Genomic DNA, 23,245 nt, shown 5'->3' with positions numbered 1-23,245 from the left:
TATCATATGAAATCTGAGCCGCACACGTGGCAATACTGGCCCACAGGAAAACACGGTCCTCCTCCACCACACATCTTTAAAAAGAGGACATCTGGCTGGGAACCCAGCACCATTATTTTTGAGTCCTGGCTGACCTCACCTTGTTCTCGGCAAAGCCTTCCCCTTCGCTCATCCCTGCACTCAACCAAGGCCCAGCCTCTGGCTCTGTTTCTGGGCTCTGTCCCCTCTCCCTCTTTCCTCGGGACTTCTTTTTTGGTGCGTTAGTACCTATTTGGTTCCATACACCTCTGGCCTCCTCTGTCAAGGACCTGCCCTCCCTTACACTCTCCTTCCACTGGGAGGAGAGATTTATACAACGCCCTGATCCATCAGCAAGGCAAACAATACCCTCCATAAACTTCTACCCACTCACTGCTCCAGTCTCCCCTCTGGCCACTCTCAGACTTGCACACTGGGTCTGGACCTACCCGAAGCCACATGCTTTCACACCTCTGTCTTTGCCCTCACTGTTCCCTCTGCCAGGTGGGCCTTCAACAGACACTGAAAATACTCACATCTTCCTAATCCACTGAGATTTAGCTTTCATGTCTCAAGCCTTCAAGTCTCTTGAATCTTTTCTGCATATGTGTTTTCTTGACTTGCACAGTGTTTTAAAGATCAGTAGTTTTCCATTAAAATCTGTATTTCCAGATTGGCTTAGAAATTGGCAACACTGAACATATTATTCCCCCTGGCAAAAGGTAGCTATATCAGAGCCCCTGCATTTGGGGCCACTCCTCTTGAGTTCACTGCTGTTCCCATGGCTTCATGTTGGCCCACAGTCTCCCTTCACTAACATAGGATTCCTGCCTGGACCCGGCATACGGGTGGGTTTATTTCTTGACTTAGGCCAAGCATCTCTTCTTCTGTAAAATATACCCCAAGCCTTCTAGGTCCCCTGGTGGTCTCTTTCTGTGAGCCTCCATAACACTTTCTGGGGGACTCATGTTTTTTTTTTTTTTTTTTTTTTTAATTTAATTATAAATGACATGTGATGCCTATAGGTGTGGACATTAGCAAAACCAAAAATAAAAGTAGATGCAGTTGACTGTGTTCTTATTTTGTGCCAGGCATTATATATATGTATGTGTGTGTGTACATATACATATATATATGTATATATATGGTGTGTGTGTATATATCTATATGTATATAGATACATATACACATATATATGTATTATGGTATTATCAACTCCTCAAATCAACTTTTCAAGTGAATTGTATTATCTCCAATTCACACACAGGCAGATGGAGACTGATACAAGGTAAGTGCCGAGAATACAGAAGGCACTTAAGAGTCCTGATCCAGAGCAAGTCTCATAAAAGGGAAAAGTCAGAACGCTAAGGGTTAACCGAGGCAGACAGCATCTACTATGGACCCCAATCGCAGCTCCAACTGGATCCAATCTGAAAGTCACCCTAACTTTGAAAACAGCTCAAACTCCTTCCATGCAATTTCATAGCAGATCTGAAACTGTTTAGCTGCACCAGGCCAGGCGATAAGTGAGAAGAGGAAGGGCTGTCTGTGTTTATAGCCTTTGACAAATGGGCTCTCATCTCCTCCTGACAGATTCTCCCCCCGGCTGATCCATCCGCCTCTTCTGCCATCACCTGAATTGCAGTCTTCATAATAGTACTGGAATTCAGATGGACTTTACACCACAAATAAAAATGAATTTAAATGCCTTAGCTCCCCACTAGCAACATGGGTACTGTAAATGTCAAATGCATGCGGTTTTGCAAGGCCATACGGCCACTCCGAGTGATGGGCTACCTCGCATCACCTTTGCTAAATCTGCATTAGCTCCACGGCACTCACCTTCAGGAGGAAACAATCTGAGCTCTGCTTCCCACTTAAGGGTGAAAAATGCCTCCAGCCCTTGAGATCTCCCAGTGACAGCCTCTGGATGACTCTAAGAAATGGCCAGAAAGGGGGCTCTGTGATTTGGTGGGCTTGGAAGCAAAAAGGAAACGTGAAACAGAAGCACACCCCAATATAAGCCATGCATTTGTCCATACACGACCGGGCAAGGAGCTCCTCGCCGATGTCTGCCGGTGGAAAACAGGCACTTAGAATAAAGAAATATAGAGATGTAGGGGAGAACGATTCTCTCATTCGGTCAGCAGTCTCAGACGGAACCAGACAGTGCGCAGACCAGAAGAGTGATGTTATTGCTCTTCTTAGGGTGAGTGCTCTCTCCGTCTCTTGCGATTCACTGCTTATCTTCCATCATTATATCTGGTCTGAGATTCAGTTAATGCAAAAAATGATTCACCTCAAGGTAAACGCCCCTACCGAGTGGGATGAGGCATGAAATTGGAGGGGGCAGCAGGGAGAGACCCTATTAGACTCTATAGCAAACTTGAGAGCTTGTTTTCTAAAATCCTTCTCTCCAGAAGGTACTCAACTACATACAGAGGCACAGGTGTGAGCACACAAAAATATCCATATGTAGAGAATACACTGAAGAGAGGCAGAGAGGAAGGAAGGAAAAGCGAAAGGGAAATGAAAAAGGAAATCATAAACAGGTTTCGCAGGGATCCACCTAGTCCCACAGACACCATGCGAAGCTCTCCTAACTAAAGGAAACTGAGCTTGAAAGAACCCACTGCGGGTTTGCCGTCAGAGCCCTCAGCATTTCGTCAACATGCACGCAGGCCGAGGGCTGCGTCTTCAGAGGCAGGCTGACTTATCATTTCGGCACCTCTGTCATCTCTTATCACTTCAGTTCTACTTTATCAAATTACTGATTTTGCCAGAAGCCTTCGGATTAAGTGGAGAGGGGCATGCACATGCAAGAGCAAGTGTCATTACTCCAATGGTGAAATTTCATAATTATACGTCAGGGTGACAGAAGCCCCAGAGTGCATTCAAGAGCCTGGATGAAGATCACTCCAGATGCCACGGCTGCTGTGTCCCCGCGTGCCCTCCCGCCACACCTCTGCACGCAGGGGCGGGGCCTGCACTCTTCTGTGGAGGGTGGGGCCACTGCCCCTCTGGGATGACTGGGGCGGACTTTTCCACTAGGAGACAAGACCCCGATGGACAGAGCTACCCCCCACACCTCACCCCCACCCCCAGCCCCATTAGGGGACCCAGAGAAGCTACCGCCCAAATGTAAGAATCACACAAAAAAAAACCCGGAAAGAATTCCAAGAGGAAGAAAAGTTCTCTGGTTGGACAGAAGGAGTAACAAGTCCTTAGAGAAGAAGGCCGTCAAAACGGAGGGGGGCATGAGAGTTATAGCACTGCTACGAGTCATCACCAACGAACTGCACGCAAAGGGGTTTGGTTAATTCACGTGTCCTCAGGCAGGAGCACTCGTGTTTAGGAAACACCAGGTGAACCTGTTTAGAGATGAGGCTTTTTTTGAAGTGCCTGACCTGACTCAACCCCACAGGCTATGCCAAAGCCCAGAAATGCATATGCGTGTGTGCATGTGTGTGCACACTCATGTGTGTTACTCTTTTTTTTGAAGAGTTGAAACCGTGTACGGATATGACTTTTCCTACCAGTAAGCATCACGAGGCATCCGCAGACTTGGGGGATCCTTATCACCATGATGTATGAACCAGCGGCAGTTTGGGTGGGCAGAATGGAGCCATGTGGCCAGCTTTCACTGCCCAGAGATTATCCTGGCTGTTCATTTATCTTTCGGGTGATGGAACTGATATTATTTTAACAGTATCAGGTCTCCTGGTGTCTTTCAAACACTACTGGCAAAGAAGGTACCAAAAAAAAAAAAAAATACTGGACAGAAACATGTTTGTGAATTTCACAGAAGTCCAAGGGAAGTGGAGGCATCCCAAACTTAGGAAGCAGGGCAGGCGACATGCTTTCACTCTGATGTGGGCAGAGCAGCTGGGGCAGATGACCCACGGCACAACTGGTAGGAACGGATGAAAAAAGACTGTAGACATATGTTCAGCCTAAATTCCATTTGTCCAACTCACAAAACACACACCTGCAAGTATGCCAGCATGCAAATACATGGTGGACACAAATACGAATTGAAATGCCTTTGCCTGCAAATGAGAGAGCAACCCAGAACCAGAACCGACCTAAGGATCACGCGGACTGAATCTCAGCTACCATATCCTTATTCCTTTCTACACGAGGAGATTAACACTTCTTAAAATAATGCATGACAATTGCCCTTTATTTAAAAGCAAATTTTGTTTTGAGGAGTCCTCAACCACCTTATTAATCAGCAGATGACTGAGCTATCACAAAATCAGGGCTGAAAACCTCTGCTTGAAATAACAAGTGCGTTTGACAATGGTATGGTTGCAGAGAGAAACATCTTTCAAAACTGTGGAATGATGTCAAAAGTAGCCAGGAGATATGTACCCTCAATTCACTTATTTGACCTCTTTGGATCCAAGGCGTTAAAGGTAAAATTTGATCTGCTTGGATGCATTTTACCAGGGAAACTTCTGTGAACTCTTGTGAATAAGCACAGACCATGGAGAACAATTGTCTAACAGCTGTTTTTCCTGAGGGGATCCACACCAAGTGTAACAGGAAGATGAATGGAGGGCAGGGGGACTCTGAAAATATAGGAAAGGACCTCCCCTCCCCAAGGCCCCCAAACATCTCACATAAATAGATTTATGCCATAGAAAGTCGCTGCTCACATAAATGTGTCATGAGGGTAACTGAGGCAGGCTCTCTCTCAAAGTTTGTAGATCAAATATAGGGACACACCTTGGAAAGCCCAATATTGTATATGCTATCATATATGTAATATTACAGAATAATCACTAATGATGTTCAATAACAAGGTGAAATGAGTTAAGGATAAATGAGCTATTTTCCTGAAGACAAGCATATGACTAAAATAAAAATCGGCACCAATATATTTAATACTTAATTATGTTATGCACTCTTCACTGAAGCCATCAGAGTAACACAGACGAATATTTAAAAGTATGACTGTCTTTAAGCATCTAGTATCAGTACACGAATCACTGCTGCAAGCCATCGTCCAGCCTTAAACACTTGGGTTTAAATCATAGGGTTCTTGGTTTTTTTTTTGAAACCAAAAAGATGAAAAATACTGACTCACCTTTCTGTCCTCTATTTCCACACAGGTATTGCAATCTGCTTTGATATCCTGAGAGGAAGAGAAAAGAAAGAGAAAGAACAGGAGTCAGACTTATGGTCAGGGAACATTCAGGAGTGTCGTTGAAATGCCCTTTAAAATAATAAAAAACCCACGCTCCTCATGGTTGTTTCTCAAGCCATTGCTCTTTATAGCCTTTTTAAGAAGTATATGCCCTGGTGTTTGCATTAGAGACATATGGATGTCATAACTAAGCTTTATTACATGCAGATGTGGGGTGAAGGCAAAAGCTATGGATCAGAGGCCACAAGAAAGAGAAGCTGATGGCTCATAAAAGAATATGCCCCCCCCCGACACCTTTATTCACATCAGCAGAAACTGCCCTCACTTGGACTTAGTATCTTTCTCTCTCTCATTCCAGATTTAGGATAGTCAAATCTACCACCTTTCAACACAAAACTATCACCATCTATTTTTTTTTAATCTTTCTGTCCATCTACTTATCCATCCATCATCTGTCCAACCATTCATCCATGGGTTCACCCATCCATCCATATTTATTGCACATTAACTTTCTTATGCATTTTTTCATGTTGCTCTGGAATGTAAAGGTGAGAAAAACGTGGTTTCTACCCTCAAGGGATTCACCAGTTAGACACATGGTTGATACACACACACACAAGCTCCTGAAATACTCATTTACTTATGCATTCAGAAGATAGGCATTCAGCACTTATTGCTTGCCAGGCCTTGTTCTCGGAAAGGAAGACTCAGTAACATACAAAACACATGGAAAGTCCTGCCCTGATGAGGCTTACATTCTGCTAGAAGAGACAGATAATAAAAAGAAACATCAATAAACGGTATTTTTTAATTTTATAAGAGGATTCGTACTATGAAGACAGATAAACCAGGGAGAAGGGAATGGAAATGGTGAGCATGGGGAATAAAATCTTAAATTTCAAGAGAAGTGGCAACTGAACAAAGGCATGAAGGAAGTTAGGGGATGAGCCAGGTTGCCATCTGGGGGAAGAGCCTCTCAGGCAAGGGAAGAGCAAGTGCAAAGTATCAGGACGTGGTTAAGCTGCAGGAAGGAAGGAGGAGGACTCGGTGGCAGGAGGGAAGTAAATTAGGAAAATACTGGGAGATGAGATCAGAGGAGGATGTTAGCTTTTATTCTGAGAGCAGTGAGGAACTATGCAGGGTTGTTTTTGTTTGTTTGTTTGTTTTTGAGGTTTATTTGTTTGTCTGATCTTGTGGCAAAATACACACAGCTTTTACTAATTTAACCATTTGAAGTGTATGGTTTAGTGGTCCGAAGCACATTCACATTGTTGTGCAACCATCCCCACCCTCCACCTCTAGAACTTTTCACCCTCCCAAACTGAAATGCTGCCCCCCAATAAACACTAATGCCCTTCCCCAGCCCCTGGCAGCCACCAGTCTACTTCCTGTCTCTGTGAGTTTGACAACTCTAGGGACCTCACTGTGCCGGTCTCTTAGGGCTGCCAATACAAATAACACAGACTGGGTGGCTTAAATAAAAGAAATCTATTTTTTTCACAATTCCAGAGGCCAGAAGTCCAAAATCAAGGTGCTGTCAAGGTGGGTTTCTGGTCGGAGACCTATCTTCCAGGCTTGTAGATGGCCACCTTCTCTCTGTGCCCTCCTGTGGCCTCTTCTCTGTGTGCATGGAGAAAGGTCTCTGGTGTCCCTTCCTCTTGTTAGAAGGACACCAGTACTGTCAAACTAGGGCCCTTATGACCTTTTAAATCTCCATTACCTCCCTAAGGGCCCTATATCTGAAAACAGTGATTGGGGGTTGGAGCCTCAATATACGAATTTGAGGGTAGGGCACACTTCAGTGTTTAACACTCATAGAAGAGGGCTCATAAGTATCTGCTATTTTGTGTCTGGGTTATTTTATTTAGCATGTCTTTATCCAAGGCTCAGCCATGTAGTAGTATGTGTCAGATTTCATTACTTTTTAAGGATTAAGAATATTCCATTGTATGTACATATGACACTGTGTTGATCCATTCATCCATGGATAGATATTAGGTTGTTTCCACCTTTTGGCTACTGTGAATAATGAACATGGGTGTACACGTATCTGTTCAAGTCCTTGCTTTCAAGTCTTTTGCATATATGCCCAGAGGAGGAATTGCTGGATCACCAGTTAATTCTATGTTTAATTTTTTTAGGAACCGTCTGTTTTTCATACCAGCTACGCCATTTTACATTCCCACCAGCAGTGCATGACAGTTCCAATTTCTCCATGTCCTGGCCAGCACTTGGCTTCACTCAGAGGTTTTGAAGAGAGGAGAGACATGATCTGACTTCTGTTTTAACAGGATAGACAACTGAGAGCCAAGGGCACAAGGAGAGACCACTTTGCGGGTAGCTACAGGAGGTCAGATATAAGATGATGGTGGCTGGGAAGGGTGATGTTAGGGAGGCGGCAAGAAGTGGTCAGAATCTGGATGGAGTGGGGCACCTGGGTGGATCAGTCGGTTGAGTGTCTGACTCTTGATTTCAGCTCAGGTCATGATCTCAGGGTTGTGGGATCCACGCTCAGTGGGGAGCCTGCTTCTCCCCCTCCCACTGGTCTCGCTCTCTCTCAAATAAAATAAAAAATCAAAAAAAAAAATAATCTGGATGGGGGTGAACAGATGTCTTAAAGGATTGGATGTGAAATATGAGGGAAAGATGGAGGCCAAGGACCATGCCAAGGTTTTTGGACTGAACATTCTAGCAATGGAGATGGGGGGTACTATGGGTGAGGCAGGATGATGTAGGGGTCTGCAAACAACAGTGGCTCAGTTTGGGGTAAGTTAAGTCTATAGAAATATTTATTCTCTCACAAAGAAGTAGCTGGGTTTACCCTGCTGATGTGTCATTAGGAGAGGGTGGATTAAGTGGAAGCCTATCACCACGGTGATTTATTAAGCACAACAAATTCTAGGTCTGTGTGAATCAAGAGTGGAACAAAAGAAGACAACACCATAAGGTGAAGATTCTGTTTTTTATATAACAGACGGTTTTAATATCAGTGAAACGGGACTGAAACAATGAGCAATGACTGAACACCTCCTTGGCTCCAGGAACTATGGCAGGTGTTTTTCAGACTTGTCTCTGAGCTCCCCCCAACCAAACAAGGTTGGCTTTTAGTTTTTACCATATGAAAATTGAGGTGAATGATTAGGTAACCCGCCCTGGGCCACACAACGATGGAGCTTAAGTCTACACCTGGAAGTGGCTCCTAACACCAGGTATTCTGCATTCCTTTCAGGTGCTTTTATTTTATTTTAGTCGAGGCGGTTGGTCAGTCTGGATAATTCAGGCCACATGTCTCGTCATTTTCCTTTCTCTGGGCAAGAGGGACATCTAAAGCAAAATTATCTAGAGAAGAGGCTCAGTTGTGATTCTCCAAGTGTGATTCCCCAGATCAGCAGCACCAGCATCACCTGAGAACCTATTCAAAAATGCATCTTCTGGGGCCGGACCTGGTGATATACTCGAGATCTGTGTGTTAGCAAGCCTTCCAGGGGTTCCACTGGGAGCTCAAGACTGAAGCACTGGAGGACACTGTCATGGTTAGCAGTTCCTGTGCAGAGCCAGACACCTGCATCCCAGGTGTGGTGCCATCACATGACGGCTGTGCGGCTGAGGTAAATGTCTTTGCCTTTCGAAGTCTTGATCGCCTCATCTGTGACATAGAGGTACTACGAGGAACTGGCTATTCAGAGTGGGGGTCTGTGCCCCAAATGGAGCATCTCAGGCTTCACCCCACATGTACTGAATCAGAATCTGCATTTTAATAAGCATGTAGACCGATGACTGTGTTCCCCAAAAATGCAGAGCTTGAAGCCCTAACCCCCCAGTGTGGCTGTATTTGGAAATGGGGCCTCTAAGGAAGTAATTAAGGTTAAATGAGATCATAAAAGGGGGAAATTTGATCTGATGGGATTAATGTCCTTATAAGAAGAGACACCAAAGAGCTTGCTCCCTCTCTCTCTGCATCCACACACAAAGGAAAGGCCATGTGAGAACATAGAGAGAAGGTGCTGTCTACAACCCAGGAAGAGTACTCCCCAGAACCTGACCATGCTGGCACCCTGATCTCAGACTTCCAGCTTCAAGAACTGTAAGAAAATAAATTTCTGTTGTTTTAAGTCTCTAACTTGGTAGTATTTTGTTACGGCAGCCCAAGCTGACTAGACAAGATTCCCAGATGATCTGCAAGGCTCACTCTTAGGACTTGGGGTCATGGTTTTCTCACACCCCTGATTTAATGGCTGAGGTCCCTGGCTGACCTTGAACCCTTACTCTTACTGAGAACTCTCTTTGAATTCATCCACTAAGACACATAGAGGTTAACTCAGTATGCGAATGATGAAAATCATGAATTATTTTTAAACCCAGGAGATGCCATCTAGAAATAAGGCAAGAAAAAGCAGTTCCTTGTCTGTTTTAGGTTGTTCTGACCAGGGGAAGTGTGCATTTCTTTTCTTTCCTCCAGTGAAAATATGTTGAGTTTGCAGGGAAGAGTCCATATCCAATTTTGATTTACCCACAAAGAAGTGGCAGGTGTTAATCAACTAACTAACAAAATCAATAAGCCAAAGGCAGGTTTTTGTTTTTAATCTGCCACCAAGGACTCACACAAGCTACAGAAAAAAGCCATCTGGCAGAATCAGAGCTCTTGCCATTTCCCTAAGATTATTCAATTTATTCTTGTCAGGATTAATTTACTAAACCCATGCTGGATTTTTTATATAGATGATATTGTTGGTTTGTCATCCGCTGCAGATCTACGCGGGAGGCACCACAGGGGACTGCACTTGCTTCTGAACAATGCTGGACTCAAATTGGAAAAATGTCACTTTGGCGGGAACAAATTATTGTTCGGATTGCTCCACGTAGAGCTGGTGTCTCTGGATGGGCTCCGACCTGACCTTTTCCGAACCAGAATAGTCAAGTAAGTACTTCAGCCCCACTTGATGACTTCGTTGGAAAACAGCTCAACTACTTAAGTGTTAAGTATGAATTTGGAGCCATGTACTCATCACCAAGCAATCAATTTCCCTACAGAAGCCAGGCATTCTCCTTTCTGTAGCTGGAAAACTCCAAATAGTGACTCAATCGCTAGCAACAGATGGGATTCTGCACACGCTACGGAGTCACACTGCTTGGCTTCACGTAATTGGACTCTGCACCACACTAGGTGTGGGCTGGTGCCTTAGTTTCCCCGTCTGTAAATTAATGAGAGCCACCTCATTTGTTGTCAGGCATATCTAATGCATGTAAATGTCTGCATATGGCGAGTCACCAATAAACGTTAGCTGTCATTGACAGCATCCTCCAAATGTCTCTGTGAGACCTCGTTCTGAGTAGAGTATTGAGAACTTAAAGAGAGTTCTATTTTTAAAGTTTGCTCTTCCAAGTCTACTGAGTTCTTCTGGCTTTTAGACATCAAAGCACTTGTGTGTCTGTTCTTTTCAGAAGCTGTTCTCTCTCCCAAGAGAGACTTCTTTTCTTCTGCATTTTGTGTGTTAGTTGTTTCTGATGATTTTTGTGGGTCAGGGTTATTTATGCCCACAGTGCAGAGAACCATCATCCTGGATCACGTATCAGCATCATTCACAGCTCTGAAGTGCCCAGAAGTTAAAGGTCCCTGTCTACAGGTGGGGACAAATGTCTGCCGGTGGGATTCTGGAGGCCTTAGAGGATTTAGAAGCTAGGAGTCTATAGTGGGTGGAATAGTAACCCTCAAAAGAGTATGTCCATGTCCAACCCCTAGAATCTGTGAATGTAACCTTATTTGGAAATAGGGTCTTTGCAAATGTAATTAAGGATCTTGAAGTGAGATCATCTTGGATTATCTGTATGGGCCCTAAATTCAATGACAAGTGTCCTTTTAAGAGACAGAGAAGAGATGGCCCTGTGAAGACAGAGGCAGAGCCTGGGGCAACATGGCACCAGCCAAAGAGTGCCCAGAGCCACCGGGAGCTGAAAGAGGCAAGGGGAGGATTCATTCCTAGCGAGTCTGGTAGGAGAGTAGCCCTGCTGACATCTTGATTTCAGACTTGTGCCCTCCAGAACTGTGAGAAAATACATTTCTGTTGTATTAAGCCACAAATTGTGGCAATTTTTTATAGAAGCCACAGGAAAACTAATCAAGAGCCTCAAGGAGCTTCCAGTGTGACTCTCTTGTGTTTGATACTTGCCTACTCATCACGAAGAAAAGAAAGGCATGATCCAGAGACCACACCATGTAATCCAAGCCCTAGGGAAAAGAAAAACCCCTTTATACAAGAGATGCCAGGGCAGGTGCATGCTGTTACATTCATGGACCCTTGTGTTTTCAGAGGACAGTCCCTGGAATCTGTGTTAATGACTTCAGGTATCAACCCTGGAAAGACAATATAGAGAAAAGACCAGGGTGCTTATATTGGACGTGAGAATAAAGTAAGCTCATTTTATCTTTGACATGGCATTGTTCTCCTGGACTCAGATACTCACCAAGTCCCAGAGAGCATTTCAAAGGAAACACCTACAGTTTCAAACATCTCTCGAGAGCTGATGGATGATGTGGGAAACAAAGGCAAAAAAAAAAAAAAAAAAAAAAATTTAAATCTCCTTACTACTTACAGCCCACTGACAAGTCCTTGAAACAGACAGAAAGACATTCCTCTAGGAACTCAGCTGCCTCAATGTTAATACTTTGCTGAGGGCAAAAGGCAATCTTAGCCTGACCCCCAGGATCCTGTAAGTCTACTTTAACATATAAAAATTCCTTTGGAAACTTCCTTTATCTCCTCTCCCCCAAGATATATGTTAGTAATCATCCCCAAGCATATGACCCACCGATATACATCTGAAGGGTCTCATGACTCAGGTTTTATTAGACAGTAATAAATGACCTTTTCCCAACAATAGCTAGCCCCCTCAAGGTCCTGGAAACCTTGCTTCCAAATTCCTTAGAGACTTATGCTATCCCTAACCCCGTCCCATCTTGAAAGTATATAATTGGGCACCCCTCATGACACCAGGGTAGCTCTTTCTGACCACACATCCTGTCCCCTTTTTGTACCAACATGTCTCAAGAATTCTTTCTCGGACCCCAAGCCCTAACATCTTTCCTGTATCAGGGGAGACACAGTCAAAGATTCATGACAAACCCAAATAGGGTTTATGATCAACTACCCTTCTACTGGGGGAGAAATCCAGGTGTTTTGCTCTTTCTTTTCAAACAGAAAATAAATGCTATGACAAGGAAGTTTATAACATTACCAAAAAAGTACATTTCGATATCACAACGCAAAAAGAATTCAAAAGTGCATTTTAAATTCTAAACCAACAATATGCAGGGAGAAAAAAAATAAGTTTCCCTCTTCCCTTTTAGCTTCTTCATTAATATCCCCCATAATAAAAGACAGATAAACTAGAGAAAAACAAACAGAAATTTAATGACTTTTACACCTCTTATATACATGGGACATACCCAGAAAAAAGGAGTAACTCCCAAAATGGCCCGGGCCATCAAAAATACCATCTTTAGCTAAAAGCAAAGAAAGAAGCTGGGGTAGGGATTTGGCCCATTATGGTAGATTATCAGGCAAAACACAAAAGGGTAAGGTTATTATGCAGATTTAAGCCACTGTATCCTCCACTGATGAGAGTTTCTGGAGAGTTAGAGTCATCCTTCTCTTCCTGGTACAGGAAGGGAGACACCCTTACCAATGGGATATCTCTTATAAATGTAAATATTTTTCTCACAAAAGGACAACTTCTACTGACTCTGCAGCCTCCCTGAAGTAATCATCCCCAAATAACCCTTATGCTAAAAAGGCATATTTTGGGGTGGCATCTGTTCCCCTCATTTATAGATCTTTTCCTTTTCAACAGCAATTCTTCTAGAGTTTGGACACTTAAGTTTCCTCTGTTCTGCAAATAACAATTACTTATCACTTAAAAGAAGCTAACCAATATGAGTTGAGATTCTAGGACTTAGAACATTTACTACAACCTGGGTTCTAATGTGTTTTTTTTTTTTTCCTACTTTCACAGAGATTCAAACTTTGAAAATAAATACAAGTTGTAGGACCACTTGGCCCAGGGCTTCCATTTTGCAGATGAGAAAACTGAGGATCAAAGAGTATAGGGCACTGGCTTTGATAACAAATGATGTAAGAGGGATTGAAACCAATTGACCTGCTTTGTATTTTATGCTTTCCTCTATACCATATTTTGTCTTTGGATCTGAATATTTAGACGAATATTCTAAATTCAATTGCATTATTTAAGGATAACGATTGCGCCGCAACGTTTTTTGGAAAAAAAAAAAAAACAAAAAAAAAAACTGAGTAACTGTTATTTCGTAACTACAGTTGGTACAAATTTGGAGTCGTGCATGCCTTCCTGCTGGATTCTTCAGTGTGTATTCATTCAGCTCAAAAGACCAAGATTCAAACAAGGTCACTTGAATACATAAAGAATAGAAGAAAACGTTTGTACTGACATATTCTATCCACTTCATAGGTCTCCATTCACAAATTTGCTCAGCCCCTGCAATCTCACAGAGCGCCAGCAGATGGAAGCAAATAACTTTGTAAAATACTGAAAAGCGCGAAGCACTATTACCAGAGCATCCCATTCACGGAGTCTGTAAACTTCTTGAAATTTTATAATCTATCTGCTCCCTCAAAATTGAAGTCTCAAATGACTGTATGCTTTAATTAATAAGCTTTAATTACTTACCAGGAATGTGTTAATTTGAGAAAGCATTTTATTAGTATGTGTTTAAGAAGGTTCAGTATGACCGAGATCCCTGTTTCAAGGCACAGAATACTCCAAAAACAGGAAGTTTAAATCTGACTGTGAAGACTGAGAATTTACTTCAGAGCTGTTTTGCCTGAATTCATACAAATGGCAAAAAAAAAAAAAAAAAAAAAGTATGTAAACTAAGATCTCAACATAAATCCATTCAACCAAGAGAGTAGAATCTACTTTAGTGGGCTATCTCAGAATGCAATGTTTCTGACTTTATAAATGTTTGAGAGGAATTTTAAGTGGGGGATGGGTTATGGGATATTTTCTTTGGGAGAGAGGTAGCAGGAAAGAGCTGTAGAAGCCAGAAAGACCACAAAACAATTCCCAAGCCCCATCTTTAGCAAATAAAGATAGCAGGTCTTTCATCTTAGAATTGTGACTTCTTTCTTTGAAGACTGCACCCTCACCCCCCCATGAATTATTTTGTTCTCTTCATCCTATGTTTTTTGCAGCTTAGTTATCAGGGGACAAGAGAGAGTTGGCAGGAACCCTGGCAGCCCAGGGCTGCTGGCTCAGCACAATTAAATTTGCTACCGAGGAAGGCAGCCCCCTCTCAGGTAGGAGCAGCATGTCACCAAGGTAAGCTCAAACCAAGGGTCTGTTTGCAAATAAGAGCTATGCATTGGCATCACAGCAGGGGTTTAATGAGAGCGCTTTTAATTAACTGTAAAAGTAATTACCCATATTAGATGTAAATCGCACTTGTTTTTACATGAGGTGAATAATTTTAGTGCAGCTTTTAAGAAGAATACTTCTAGAGGGGCTGTCAGCGGCACGGGCTCTTAACAAGTCCATGTGTTTAAAAACAGTATGTAGGAGAAAAACACCAGCCCAGGAAGCCTTGGGTTTGTCACCTGGCTTCTGCCAGCTATGCAGCTTCCCTTCACTTATAGCAGGCCCCAGCAGCTGAGGACACCCCCACCACAGCTGCATACTCAGAGAAGCACCCCCACAAAAACTCCCAAACCCTGTCAGGTTTTTGTCCTATTACATTTTGTTTTGTTGTGTTGTCTTCTTGGCTTTTAGCCTCCTGGATGATCCCCAGCACTTCCATTGATGGGCTTTTGTGAATAATTAAGGGACTCAGCCCAAAACATAGGAACTGGAGGGAAGATGAAGGAAGAAGCCCAACAGGCCACTGGTGTGTGCCTTCCATGACTAAGGTGGATATTGTCCAAAGGACAAAACAGATTCCTGATGAGGAAGCAAGTGCAGGAACAAGCAGCCCAGGCTCACGGGGATCCTGGGTACCTTCAAGGAGCCAGGCGATTGCACCCAGGAGCTTCAGGGCAGGACCTCTGATGCAGACAGATGTCCGCATGACCAGCACCAAAACAAAAAGGCAGCTCTCCAATGGATTTATAAATAGTAGGAGAAAAAGTGGAGGTGAGTGTTGGGAGGGAGCGGGGCTGAACTCCTTGGGTGGGGAACGGTGTTAACATGCCATCCTCCGGGCTCTTGAAATTTCCCTGAATTAGCAAAGTGTGAGGTGGGCCCCTGAACTTCCCATTTGAACCACAGAGAAGCATAAACAGCCAGGATAGAGTTTGCAAATACAAAATTACTGGGTAATTATTTATACTTTGATAGGCACCTTCATTAAGGGATTTGAGGATGCAATTATCAAATTGAAGTTTAGTGCACTCCAGTTAAGCAACGGAACTGAACATCAGGAAAGCAGCTTGCAGAAAGGCGGGTTTAAGCCCTGCCCACTGAGTGGGCCAGCAGCTTAGCTGTCAATCAGGTCCTTTTTAAAAAGAAGACTGGCCTTCCATTTGAAGAGCCAGCTACCACCGTGATTGTTTTCCTGTCTATAGTCTCCTTTGGGTTTTGGTTGCTGTTGTGTTCTTATTAATGCTTGTGGTTGATCTTTGCCTTATAACAACCCCAAGAGGGGGCTAGAGCAGGAAATGTACTGGTTTAATACGATGCCCTGAAAACTTAATCTGGTTCAAGGTCAACTGAAAGAGGAGCCAGACGTGGAACTTGTGTCTCTCACAAGGAGCTTTTTATTCCTTACTATAGGGCCACATGTGTTTTCCCAGCGTCCCCTACATCTGACATAATGTAGCTATTTCCCACATTGACTACATAAAGGATTCAAATTAAGAAAAAAAAAATAAAGAATATAGCCTGGTTCTTAATTAATATACCAACCTCTTGAGGAAATGTGACACAGTGAACATTCAGCAATACTAAGATAATGAAATAATTCACAATGATATATGAGGGCAAAAGCAATGAGAACTTGTATTTTAATTTCACCTCCATCTATGGATCAAAATACGTAAGACAGAAGACTCAGGAATGAGTCTACCTTGCTTCAAATCTTGCCTCTGCCACTTAATAGCTGTGTGACTTTATGAGCAACTTATCTGTGCCCTCAGTTTTTCAGAAAATAGGATTAGTATCAGTCCGGATACCATCAGGCCGGTGTTAGTATTAAGCTGAGATAAAGCACATAAAGCGCTGTCATGTAGTCAGTGTTTGTTTTTATAGTTGCAATTTTTAAACATTATTATATTTATCTATATTCATTAGATATTATTCTGTATATTAGATAAATTTATTATCATTATTATTCTTTCTTCTCTATATGAGATGGTTCTAAACACTGCATGAATTCTGTGTCACTGCTCTCTCTGTCCATTAAATGGATCCCTAGGGAAACAAAAGATGGGAATTTCAAAGAGCACAAGTCCCCTGGGAATTGATGCTGCTAGTCTGCCTCAACACTAAACTGCTCTTATAAGGATCTTCACACCACAAGGACTAAACAAAACCACTTAATTAATATTTAATCTCCTTCTAGGAATCAGATATCCCAAAAACACATCTAATGGTCAAAGCAAGGATTATGCCAATAAGAGAAGGTACAGCACAACTGAAGTCCAACAGAGCTAGTGCAAACTATCTGGGGAAAAAAAAATAGCATTCTTGGGGCGCCTGGGTGGCTCAGTCGTTGAGCGTCTGCCTTCGGCTCAGGTCATGATCCCAGGGTCCTGGGATCGAGCCCCGCGTCGGGCTCCCTGCTCTGCGGGAAGCCTGCTTCTCCCTCTCCCACTCCCCCTGCTTGTGTTCCCTCTCTTGCTGTCAAATAAACAAATAAAATCTTTAAAAAAAAAAAAATAGCATTCTTGTATTACCTCTTGAGTATACAGAGATGAGTTACCAGTTTCCAAGAAGTGGCTCTGCTCTATGGGTGTTATGAATGAGACAACACTAAGTGTAGAAATTTGCTTTTGGAGGGCCAAACATTATATAAACGTGTAACACAAGATATTCAATCTGCGTGTACATATCTTCACTCATCAGAGAACATTATATCTTGGTTTAGCTTCCAATGGAAAATTCCTAAGTTTGACAACATGGATCTAAAAGTTAACATACCAAAAAAAAAAAAAAAAAAAAAAACTTTTTTTTTTTTTTTTTTTTTTTTTAAGATTTATTTATTTATTTTGAGGGATAGAGTGCACAAGCTGGGGGAGGGACAGACGAAGAATGAGAATCTCCAGCACACTCCCCTGCTGAGCAGGGAGCCAGAGGTGGGGCTCCATCCCAAGACCCTGAGATCATGACCTGAGCTGAAACTAACAGTCAGATGCTCAACTGAATGAGCTACCCAGGTGCCCCAAAAGTTTATTTTTTTATAATAATAAATTTATAAATCTAAATAGGCAGACCCTGAACTTCGGATCCCCAAGAGTAAATCTAAAAATCACCAGAGTTATAACCACTTAAGCTTTTTCAGAAAAATGAAATAGAAATATGGATGTAAATGTTCTTTCCCAAGCCATGTGATTTATTAGTAATCCACTCTGCAAAACACTCATATCAATTCTTACATGAGCACAGGAAAAAATGTACCTTAAAAGAGACAGTTTAGGATAATTACATTTCGCTGCTTGTTCACCCTCTTTCCCAAATGCCATGTTTACTTGCAGAAACTGTCATTTGGTTTTTATTCACAAAAAGAGAATTAAGAATATTCCTTTAAAGTTCTGATTACTTTTTCTTTTGCGTTGGCAGGCCTATACAATTTATAGGACATAGACATTATGTTGGGAAAGAGTAGCAGAAATCTAAGCTTATCCCTCAGGATGTCTTAAATACCTCAATTATCCATACTGTCCTGGGAACAAGGTAAGAAACAAATACTGACTAATCCCAATTAGGAAGGCTGATCTCTTTAAAAACAGAAATTTTGTCACTTTAACCCTTTGGGGTGAAATCCCTATAAAATGTTTGTCTCCACTTTCTAAAACATGGATAGTTGGTTCTGACTCAGTACAATGCCACCTCCAAGATGCTAACCTTAGCAAGTTTTGCCCTCCTGCTAAATAGTCCCAGATTGTTGTGTTCTTGAACAATATGTAGACGTATGTCAATGTTCTTCTAATGTCTGCTTTCATGCCTAGCTGTACTTCCTGCTGTCATTTCTTTTAATTTGGTTCTAGATTCACAACCAGTTGTCTGGATAGAGTTTCAACCTTTTGTTTTAAAAAAATTATTTATTTGAGAGAGAGAGAGAGAGAGCATGTGGGAAGAGGGGAGGCAGAGGGAGAGAGAGTCCCAAGCAGACTCAGCGCTTAGCACAGAGCCCAACCTGGGGCTCAATCCCACAACCCTGAGATCAAGATCTGAGTGGAAACCAAGAGTCGGACGCTCAACCGACTGCGCCACCCAGGCGCCCCAGAGTTTCATTCTTTTTAAATATTTAAAATTAAATATATGTTCTGGTGTTTGTCTGCTGCTTGTTTGTTTACTAACTTCTACATTTGTGAGTTTCAGATGATCAACCATAACAGAAATCTGTCTGGTTTCTGATATATTAATTAGAGGATTAATACCTTTTTAATATTTGGTTGCTTTTTGTTCAGATGCATTTGATATTGACCTGAACGTATGAGCTTGATTTTTCAAGTGTGTTTAAATAGTTTATGTTGGGTAAAATATATAAATACATAAAAAGAAAAATAAGTTTCCTTTTGGTACCATAATCACCCCAAAGCAATTCTGAATTGGTGAAAGCATGGAACTACCTGGATTTATTTAAATTACAGGGGAGTGAGCCATGCCCTGACCAATCCCACCTCCTTTCCTAGATTCATATTCTATGATGTTCCTCCCCAGATACTGCATTCTGTATGAATCTATCTGTTCTTAAACATTTTTATGTTCCAGAAAGTTGGCTCACTGTGTCCCCTTAACCTGAATCACTCTCCCTCTGCTTACCCAACTACCTGCTTACCAAAGCTAATTTCACCTCTTGCTCTGCTCTGTCCACCCAGAACAGACTGCTCTCTGGCACCACCCTCTACTTGCACCTCTGCTGCAGGGTTGAGCTCATCTGCATATGTATTTCCAGTGCACTGTATTTGTGCCTATCTCTTCCATGACATTATCAGCTCCTCAAAGGCAAGGGTACCAAAACCAACTAGCCTTCTTTTAAAAAGCCATCCTTAGTGATAAAATGTGTGTGTATGTATGTATGTGTGTGTGTGTGTGTGTGTATATATATGTATATATATACACACATATATATGAGATGTATATAATATATATAAAGAAAATATAAAATAAATATAAATATATTTTATATTTATATAGTATAAAATAAATATATAATATATACAATAAATAAGTCTATATTATGTATCATATATATGATATATAGTATATATAAAATATATTATATATAGAGAGATATATATTGGTATAAAACTTCACTGAATCCCATGAGGCAGACACAATGATTATCCCCATTTTAGAGAAAACAAACTCAAGAGAGGTTAGGTTTCTTGCCCAAGGTCACAGAGCTGACAAATGTTGGTTCTACGAATTAAACCTGGTTTATTTTACCCAAAAGCTGGTGATCTTAACTACTTAGCCAACTGGTCTTCCTGTTGAACTCATCATCATTTTCTTAAAACAGTAACCCAGCCCACAGGAAAAATTTGTTTTTAATGGAGAAGTTCATGAACACACAACAGAAGGCAGTCTTGCTATTTATTCGCTTTTCTAACCATTTTGAGCTTCCATCAATTACTCAGTATGACTGGTGTAACAGAATATACGAATGTGTGTGTATTTTTGTGTTTAAGAAAAATGCATATAAAGGGTTTAACGCAGAGCCTGGATTTATAAGTCACTAATACATATGCCCAATTACAATCTTCACTAACTGGCTTCTAAGCAAGCAACAGTGTGGCCTCCTATAGGCAGGCTCAAGAGTCTACAGACTTAAATACTGCAGAAGACTTTCTGCCTACCTGTGGAAGAAGAGTATTTCTTGGTCTATAGCCACAAACAGCAATTCTGAGCATATGACCTGTCCTAACACCCCCACATTGACACTGGGGTACTCATCAAGCTTTGTCTGTAAGATGGATACAGCCTTCCCCCAAGGGCTTGCAAAAAGGCATGCCATGGGGAAGAAACCGGCCAACCCCAGAAAAACACACCAAGAATTTATATTCCAATCTCTCCCCCGCCTTTTTTTTTTTTTTTTTTAAGTAACCTCTGCCAGGACCCCGGACAACGGGAAGCTCTCAACCTATTTTGGAGGCTTACAATTTCCCATCAGCTTCCTGTCGGAGAGCTCAAATGGTCCCATCCCCTTATATAAGGTTAACAGGTTTTAAGAAAAAAGATCAGCTCTGGTAATAGCAAATATAATGAAAAAGAAGAGCCACTGCCGATAAAGTCAGCCTAAGTCACTCTCTGAGGTCACAGGCCTCGAGGATGCTGCAAGCTTTATCAATGAGTTCCAGGTTGGGTAGGCCTGGCAGACACTTCAGCTGAAAAGGAGCTTTGCTGGGTATCACATGGGCACAGCAGCATCAGAGGAATTCCTCAAGCAAAACCCCCGTGCCAGCCTACCTTCTTACCTTGGAAGGTTCTTTCTTGTTCCACTGAAATCCATCAATAGTGGCAAGAGACACTGTGTCTCTGTCTCCCTCCCACCCCCGCCAGTGGACTGATGAACACAGGCAGGTAAACTCCATGCTGCTTATAAAATCCTAGTTCTCTACAGAGTTGAGATCTTTTATTCCAGTTTTATGGAGATATAATAGACACACCACACTGTGTAAGTTTGAGGTGTACAACATAATGATTTGATATATGTATATGTTGTGAAATAAAGACCACAATAAGTTTAGTAAATATCCATCACCTCACACAGTGACAAATTTTTTCCCCATGATGAGAATTTTTAAGATCTACTCTCTTCACAATTTTCAAGTACACAACACAATACTGGAGACTGCAGCCACCGTGTTGTCCATGAGGTTCCAGAGCTGATTCACCTTGTAACTGAAGTGTATACCATTTGACCACCTTCACCCAATTCCCTTACCCTTTACTCCTTGCCTCTGGCAACCACGAATCTATTCTCTGTTCCCATGAGTTTGGGGTTTTTTTCAGATCCACATGTAAGTAGGATCTGTCTTATTTCACTTAGCATAGTGCCCTCAAGGTCTATACATGTTGTCCTAAATGGCAAGATTTCCATCTTTCTAGTTGCTGAATGTCACTCTCTGTATGTACCATATCTTCTTTATCCATTCATCCATTGATGGACACTTGGGTTGTTTCCACATCCTGGCTATTGTGAATAATGCTGCAATGAATATGGAGGCTCAGGTATCTCAAGATGATGATTTTTCCTTCAGATACATATTCAGAAGTGTTCTACTTTTAATTTTTTTGAGGAACCACCATACTGTTTTCCAGAGGCTGTACCAGTTTATATTCCCACCAACAGTGTATAAGGGCAGATATTTTTTTTCTGGATATCTTTATAATAGCTGGTCCAAGGTTTCCCAAATCTGTGGTTGTTATTGCTGTTTGGATTTTTAGCTAGCATGTAATGAGTACTGACCTGTGGCAAGCACATCCTGAAATGGGTTACATGCATCACTTCTACAACAATCCTATGCAGGAAGTTTTACTATTATCTGTACTTCAGGGAGGAAGAAGGTAAGGTTCAGAAAAACAAAGTAATTTTTGTTCAGGACATATAAGTGGTAGATACAGTTATCAAATCCAGGTATATCCTAATGAAATATTCATCAAACTATGAAATTTCTCTCTTTGAAACCCTAATGGCTTCCCAGACCACTGAAGATGAAATCCAACTCCCCACAGAGCCCTGTTTGACCCATCCCCTAGCGACTATCCCTATCTACCATTGCTCACTCCACATTAGCCACACCGACCTTCTTACAGCATCTCAGATGCAGTGGCTATGCCGACCTTTGGGTGTTTGCTTGCTTCCCCCCTGCAAAGCTCCCCCCCCCATTCTGGTGTGGGTTCCAACCCCAGCTCATCACTGGGCTGTGCCCCTGACATGTGGTAATGCTCTACCATCTCTCTCTCTTTTCTTTATTGTACTATTTTTTTCACTTACAACATTGATCTTGTTTATTTTTCTCTCTACATCTACTAGACTCAGCTCCATGAAAGCAAGGTCTTTCACTTGCTTTTTTTCTGTGCTGGATCCTCACCTAGATCAGTACCTGGCAGATAGTATCTGTTCAGTGACAAATGGAGTAACTTAAAGAATGTGATGTCTGAGTCTGCTTTTACCCACCTCCCTACACCACTTGCCCTTTCTTTGGGGTTATTTCCCCCCCCCCAAAAAAATGTTTCAAAATAATCAGGGTCTTTAAAAAACATATTTACTTTACCTTCTTACAAGGTTCTGCCTTCCTTTTTCTTAAATATGCATTAAAGATCCATTTGCTTCTCTTACTACCTCCCACCTCTCCCCCTCTCCTCCCCTGCCTTTCTCTCCCTCCTCCTATTCAATGCACATACATTTTTTGGTTTTATTCTATTTGTCTCTTTACTTTTCCTTATCTTTCTATTTACCTACCCCTTAACCTCTAATTCTTTCTCAGATCCACAATTTCCAAAGTCTACTTCAATTACTCTGGCTTAACCTTCTAAATTTCTATCTGCCTTTGCATGTTAGGGTTTCTTTCTCTTTCCTTGTGCATGTACCCCCTCCCAGTATTCCCTGCCCCCCTTCTAATTTTGTCCATATTAAATGTCTTTCCTGATTTATTTCCAGCCAGGTCGGCAATCAACCAGCTAAATCCAAGTGCAGCCCTCCTCTCTCAACCAAATCCATATATATTCTATAGGGTACATTTAAATGTTTTTATTGAAGTTAATGTACACACATAGAGGATCATATATCATAGCTGTTGGGCCAGAAGTCCCTGGGGGATAGAACTGCCCCTGGTTGAGGACCATTGCTCTAGAGGAAAGTCACCTTGATCATTAACAGGTCAA

The 23,245-nt window shown here is 42.0% G+C and overlaps 1 protein-coding gene across 5 annotated transcripts in view; it reads right to left on the bottom strand.

The window, feature by feature from the left end:
- The window catches only part of RBFOX1 (RNA binding fox-1 homolog 1), a 1,177,605-nt gene that overhangs the window by 862,915 nt on the left and 291,445 nt on the right, over positions 1–23,245 (bottom strand). For all 5 annotated transcript variants that reach the window (XM_032392249.1, XM_032392251.1, XM_032392258.1 and 2 more), the window contains one exon: positions 5,111–5,158. In XM_032392249.1, the coding sequence (XP_032248140.1) occupies positions 5,111–5,158 (48 nt within the window). The remainder of the gene's footprint in view (positions 1–5,110; positions 5,159–23,245) is intronic.

Source organism: Phoca vitulina, unplaced genomic scaffold (assembly GCF_004348235.1).
Source record: "Phoca vitulina isolate PV1807 unplaced genomic scaffold, GSC_HSeal_1.0 scaffold66, whole genome shotgun sequence".
Taxonomy (NCBI): domain Eukaryota; kingdom Metazoa; phylum Chordata; class Mammalia; order Carnivora; family Phocidae; genus Phoca; species Phoca vitulina.
Note: the sequence above shows the minus strand (reverse complement) of the source record. Positions and strands in the feature narration are given on the sequence as shown.